Below are 7414 nucleotides of genomic sequence, written 5' to 3' on the forward strand. Positions count from 1 at the left end.
TTGTAGTCTTAATACATTGTTAAATCTATAGTATCACATTTAGCTGTTATTAGCCCAATTAGCCCAATTTGAACTATTTTTAACTTCATTCTTTTATTGTAAAATGTATCGATGTATCGAGTAGAAGTAATGGAATTAAATTAAGACACTACAGATTTAGTAGTGTACAAAATTTTAAATACGCGATTCTTCATTCATTTTTTATCTTGGTGTACTACCTAGGTAATGATTTGATAAACATACAAAATTTTGTAGCTAAACTTTCTTGTCACTTGCTTATATCATGCGAACGAACGGAGCAGTCTATAAACAGCCAGCGAAAATTAAAATTGCAGAAATCGAGAACTGTCTTAATTGCGGTGACAGGATCTGAAGTCGGCGCGACCGACTTCGTGATCACTGAAATTGTGCATATTTCATACCTTTTAAGGGACGCTGATTGGCAGACGACCCGAATTCTTTTTCTTGAACGACCAAACTTTTGAGAGTAGATTGACTCCACGTTCCGACGTGAGACGACAGTTCAAGGTTTCTTTCATCCGCCAACGGAAGCGTTTCGGTAAACTTGCCCGCGGTCAGAGCTTTCCTTCGCTCTCTTAATACAAAATGATCCAGGAGATTCAGGTATTCTGTTTCCAGCTTCGTGGACACCGATGATGAATACATGCTAGTATCATTATTGTTAAAAAAATCCAGAAGATCGTCACCGACATTATTCCCTTGTCTCGTCCTAGAGTCTGGCGTATTTAATTGAATGTAATTCAACACCACTTCGCCCGGCGGATAATTCGCACCATATCGCTTCCTTAGACTCTCCTCGAGGCTCTTGTAACGGTAGGAATTGTAATTACACGTTATGTCCACTACTGGCAGTTCGATTCGCGTCGCCACGAAGGACGACGAGTGTTGTACCAGCGGGATCGTTTTTTTAACCGGCCGCTGCTGGCCAACGGATGCGACCCGTGACACAATGGGTGACGAGAGGACGATCCTTGTCGGACATACCATCATCCTAGATTCAGAATTGAGGTTTAATAGGTCCGGTAACTTGGGGTAATATTGTACTAGGTTGTGCTTGCACCGAGCGTTATTTTCCGTCGAGCGGCCTCGTAACATCGCGAATAACTTCCAAGGCTGCTGCAGCTGCAAATTCCAAATTCTATGGCTGCATTCAGCAAAAAAAAGCAGTTTTGCCACTGTTGTAAGATTTTTTAAGACTCCTAATTGGTGATCATTCATCACGGATCTTCAGATTGGTGATGTCAAAAAGGAGAAAACACATGATAAAAATTCATACAAAAAATATATTAAAATGGAAACTTTTCAATAAAATAGTATTTGCATTTGAAATATATATTGCATGTATTGTAAAATATACCAAAAAATTTTCCTTTTATTTCGGAATAGAAAAATTGTATTTATCTCAATTCGACAATTACCAGAGCTTGTCCCGGCTAATTAAGCATAATCCACACAATTCAAACATAAATATTTATTAATTATTGGAACATAAGGTGAGTTTTCGGTATATTGAATAAATCTATTGCATCGATTGCAAATGTTATTTTTATTAAAAAATGCACATTGTAATATATCAATTTTTTTCTCTTATTTGCATTTAAAACTATGTTATTTAAAATTTGTTTTCGGTCTATTTTATTATTTATTCGGTCTATTTAATACATTTTAATATAGTTTGCAAGAATTTTCTTTATTTTCCTCGCTTATATACACTGTTAAATTCATAATGTCAAATTATATCCAATTTGAATTATTTTTAATCGTTTCTATAGGACGTCACTGTTTTTTACTCAATCCATACTCGCTAATTTAACTAAAAGAAAAGAGTTATACAGTTTCAACAAAAAGATATTAAATTTGGCTTGAATTGAATTTTGTTATTATTTAGTAAATGTATACCTCAATGTTGTTTACTTTGAAGCTAACCACAGAAATGAATTTATATACATTTTGATACACATGGAAGTTAAAAAAAACGAAATGAATTTAACTTAAAAGATTAGGATTGCCATTGCTTAATTGTTTGATATCTAACAGTGCGACATCATAATTTAAGATGACTGTAGTGAGGAATGTAGGCAGGAATTTTAATATATGATTGGTTCTCTCGCCTTTAATGTCTCTCTGGATTTAAATATAAAATAATCATATTAACATATTCCATACCGAGTTAATTTTAAATTGACAGCGGTCACTGGTACTGGGTCATTTGTTAAATAACATTTCATTAGTATTAAAGAATTTCCAAAATTATTATAAGGAAAAATTAGCATAATGTATTAATGTTGCATAATTGTTTTATAATTGCGTTTCTTTTTGTAATAAAAATATGAAATGATGGTCCGAACGAAAAATCCAGCACGAGTCAATTCGGGGATAAACGTGTTAAAGAATCTTACAACAATTAGAAAGCCGCTTTTTCTGCTGAACGCAGCCGATGTCAGGTAAAGCACGCGTGAAAAATAAACGTTTCGAGAGGCGCGAAAAGCGGAAACAGGGCGAAGTGAAACAAAGTGTGAACCGTGCTCTTACATTCTAACTTCAATATTACTGAGAGACACGGTCAAGATGATTAATGAAAGCGCGTGACACTTTTTTTTCAATTAGTTGCCCGCCTTTAATGCATCGTGTCCTTTTACACACACGGGGGAATTTGTTTCCCCGGTATTTAACCTACATACCCGCGGGCGCAATAAATCATTACTGCCCTTAGACGAAAACAATTCGTAGGTGCAATTTACGATCAATTAATCTTGATCACGTACGACAAGCGTCTGCAGTTGTACGAGCAGCGGTAACATCAGGATCAAGCCCAAAATTATGGCGGAAACGCTTTCCATAGTTGTAACTACCAAGAAATCTTGTTGCTCGCGAGATACGGGTCGGTTGGATCGTTTGCGTTACCAAGCCATCTCAAAGCGCATTGCTGGCGTGTGTGTGTGTGGAACCGTCATCGTTGCGTTAATTTAGATTTGTGTGACACGAGTCACGATTGGAAAATCCAGGCATGTTGAATTTTTAGCGCACTGTGAAGTGCGACAAATTTTCGGCACGTCGTGAACTAAGTGGTAAACAACTGTCGATCGTTCGGAAACCTATTACATTGTTATACAGACGTATAAACTGGCTCTATTTCAAAATTTATTGCCAGTGCAAAAAATCTATATGGTATACCTAACGTAAATTATAAATTTTCAGCGATGGCAGTGATTTTAAGAACACAGCTTATTTACATTCTGTGTTGACAGAAAAGTGATAAAATAAAAAATTGACATTTTTTAAACTATAAAAGAAATTTTACCACCTAAAGATTGATATATATATATATATATATATGATATATAATAAATATATATTAAATGAAACATTTATAGTTCTTCCAATTCACAAGTAAAGAGCAGAAATCTAAAATTTAAAAATATAATGCTTTTCTACAAATAGTTTGATAAATTGTTTTTGAAATGTGACATGGAAAAGTATTACAACTCTGATAAGGGATAAAATTTACACTAATACAATATTTTAAGGAATATATTATGACTAAGTAGATTTTCTTCTTGTCAATGTAAGCTGAAGTAAGTAAATAAGTTCTATTTTATATAATTGACAGTATAACATGAAAAAACAGTATAGTTATGCACATTTATCATTAAAATAGACTTTTTGTTACAGACTTTTAAAAATGAAAAGTTGCTAATTTTGAGATATCATTTTTCTATCAACACTGCAATATAAATACTTTTACATTACTGTTTGATACTGTTAATGTAATTAAATCGAATTTAGAACCGAACACTATGGAAATACATTGATTGATCCAGATTGTCACGCCGCAATGAAAACCACGAAATTCCCTTCTTCCGTTCTCCAATCATTTTCTACAGACCAAATCGCGAACGGCCCGTGCTGCTATTCTCTCGTAATTTGGGATTCCGAGATTCCGCGGGAATTTGGGATTTCATTATATCATAATAATTCACAGGATTCGACACCGGAAGAATGAAATAATGAGCGCGGTGTCTCTGTATAATAGGATGCAATTTAGACGCGGTCGAGACAGACAACGCGTCCTGCGAAACATAAATCATGGCACGGCACTGGCCCCACGGGGGGTTACACATGGGCGGTCTGGCATGAGGAAAGTGGAGGGTAGAAGTGCATATCTTAATTACAATATTCCCACGGGCGGAACACAGGGATCCTTGCTCGCGCTTCGCCGACCATCTACCTTGCACGGCCTCGGGTACATCCCTCCTTACGCCCCTTAGACTTACTCTGGCAGCTTGTAGGAATTTAATTAATTTGCCAGTGGCGAGCAGGCTTGCTCCTTGTCGCCACTCTGAAATATCGTATCCTTCCCACCCTTTAAAATCCGAGCCAGCCATCGTGCGCACTACCCGTTACCTTTGCCATAGTACTTGCAATCCGTGTGCTTTTTTTACCGCGTTATTGCTCTTTATCTCTCGTTCATCCTTTCTTTATTTTTTAATAGATACGCCTCGTGCTGAGTTACAGATCAGGTATACATTTGCGGCTTTATTAGTTACGACCGGAAGTGCCGAAACTTTCGCTATCTGTGTACCATTCGCCGGCTTCTCGGCACGAATAATACAGATAAGTTCACGCGCGAGAGAAAGAGAAGTTTTCGAGATTTCGAAACCGAAATACTTGAGAAACTCGGAACTTTCTTTCCTGGAAGACTCCACGGGAATATGCCACACGATCGACAAAGCGGAAATACTCCCGGCGGCATACGGATGGTGCTGGCGGATACCAAAAATCTTTTGAACCAAAGAAACTAAATATTTATTTTATAGATACGGAAAGAACAATTTTATTGAAATATTTAAAAATTTATTAGATACAGATCTGAAGATAATTTTGTTGGATCATTAAAATAATTATGTAGGAGAAAACTCAAGCATGATATTGCAAAAAGGTTTGATTTTCTAGCAATCAGCTCTCTTTAATTAGATATTTATTTATCATTTTTAAAAAGTACGATATCATACAAGAAGTAATTGTATTTCATTACGTAAATTAATAAAGTGTCTTATAAGATCGCACCATGAATACACAACATGAGTAATGAAAGCTTTATCAGTCTGAACTGGATCTTATTGTTAGTGTTTAAATAATATTTCTGTGTGAATAATATATGTTACATGCAGTTCTGCAATCTGCGCACCAAAATCATTTTCAGTCTTGAAACGCAATCGCATTCCGAACTGGAATAGTAATGTCGTAAATTAAACTGATAAACAATTTGATAATGCAGTAAAAACTATAAATAATTAAATCTTAAAAAACTATAAATAATTTATTGCGAAAATATTACTCCAACTTTATTAGGATTCGAACTTAGACCTTCCTAACATTTCATAATAGGTGTTCATAAATCATTACGCAAATTCTTTGATCTGAATTCTTTGATTAATATTTCCTTAGCAAAAATTTTTTCAAGTTCTGTATAAATTATAATTTTTCGAGAGCTTAAACATCAAATTTGCTTGAGTGTATATAATATAATATATATAATTATTTTAATTCTATGAGTTTAACAAAATTATTTTTACAGATTTAGCTGTATTTATACTTTAGTAGAAACTTTTCTTTTCGTACACAATTATAAATTACAATATCATTCAAGAATATCAAGAGATTTTCCAATGTACAATTAAATTGTCATTTAGAAAAAATTAGTCTTGACTTAATTAAGCAATAACAAATATCCTATAGCACGTTACAACGTCGTTTAAATGTTTTCCTGATTCTCTATATCAGTTAATACACATATGTTTCCGGATGTTTGTGCCTCTGAAGTTCAAAGTTTCATCGAGATTTTATCGGAGAAGTTTATCGGATTTACCACAACTTCCTGATTCCCGGCAAGTTTTGGGTCTTGCCCTTCGATGGCGATAATCAGATGATGTTAAGAACTGTTGCATCGTGAGATGAAATTTCAAACCGCGTTTATACCGAATCTTGCGATATTCCTGAGCATGCATTATCGGTCTTTCTGAGGTCTAAACTAAGGATAACAAAATCAATATTTATATTTTAATTGCGATACATTAATTAACTAGAAATGATTAAAAGATCTTGAAAAGATTGAATTAAAGTTTTGTAGTTAGAACGTTCCTCAATAGCATTTAAGGGAATTAATTTCCAACCGAAGACGACGCGACGTCGCGATATATATAAAGACCAGCAGACTAATCGATACTGCTTGTTAGTTCTGCCTCTACATCAGTAGGTACATATTTACTTGTGTATGACTTCGTGCTTGATGCACCCTTCGTATCGCGATATGGTATTGCGCTACTATGCGCCTAAATTACCATGTACATGTTTAAGCTTCGTCGGATAGCATTGCGCGATATTGGAAATTACATTGATGCGATTCATGTTGATAGAATATATAAACCCAAGTTCTATCACCTTCAATAGAATATATTACATGACGTTACATTTTCGCGGAATATAACTGCGGAAGCAGGTTGGTTGCACGATGCTGAAAGTATGAGAGACTACAAGATGTATAATATTCTTCAATCTTTTAAGCGTTTGCTTTCTAAACACTGTATAATTTATAATGTATATTTAATTCTCCGTCTACAATCTGTTTTTTTTACTGTTCTAGATTTTCAAAAAATGTGGAAAAATTCAGGATTGTATTTTAATCATCTCCATATTACATTACCAATTAATTTTTGATAAGACATTTTTAAGAGTTGAAACCGAACTCTTTTTTATTTCGGAAAAGTTTGACAAAATTGAGAGTGATATTTATCAAAAAAGACTCAAATTATAAATGGAAAATTAAAAAATTATGCGTTAATCTCAAGCAGAACAAATAGTTATGATAATATCAAAATGACTTTAAAATTTCTACGTTTAATTTTAAGATAATTGACGTTCATAAATAACGAGGGCTTAATTATGAATATCTTGGTAACGCAAGAAATTATTCATCAGATCTTGGTCAAAACTATTGGTGCGAGGAATTTTGTTGAATAATTCATCATCATTGCGCCGATCCGAGATTGAGGGGAGATTAGGTCAACATTTGTAGTCGTTAGAATGGCCCGGCAACCGATCAAAAAAAAAAATCGTTTAACTAAGAAATGTGGCGAACGCGCTGACGGAACTGGGCTTAAGAAGATAGTAGACACAGAGGACGCACGGACCGACGACGAAAGATGGATGGTGGCAGAAAAAAGCAACTAAGCAGCAGCGTCTGCCTTGAAAAGCTAAGAATCTCGACTTGACTGAGCGCGAATGCTCGTAAAAAAGCCCCGCGGAAATCCTTTGGTCGCGCCATTAACGGTGATTTCGCCTAAGCCCCACTGATCTTCTTCCCTCGTATTCTCTCGTCGATGTCAACTTCATT

The 7414-nt window shown here is 34.9% G+C and overlaps 1 protein-coding gene across 1 annotated transcript; it reads right to left on the reverse strand.

Annotated features, from left to right (window-relative positions):
- Positions 1–396: 396 nt before the first annotated feature.
- LOC105626126 lies at positions 397–1239 on the reverse strand. The gene has a single exon (XM_012207438.1). It carries the CDS (start codon positions 1237–1239, stop codon positions 397–399), a length of 843 nt encoding a protein of 280 aa, XP_012062828.1.
- Positions 1240–7414: the final 6175 nt, after the last annotated feature.

This window comes from Atta cephalotes (genome assembly GCF_000143395.1).
Source record: "Atta cephalotes unplaced genomic scaffold scaffold00004, whole genome shotgun sequence".
Lineage (NCBI taxonomy): Eukaryota > Metazoa > Arthropoda > Insecta > Hymenoptera > Formicidae > Atta > Atta cephalotes.

Excerpts from the sequence above, each read along its gene's own strand:
- LOC105626126 (XM_012207438.1), bottom strand. The coding sequence starts at position 1,239 with ATGAATGATCACCAATTAGGAGTCTTAAAAAATCTTACAACAGTGGCA.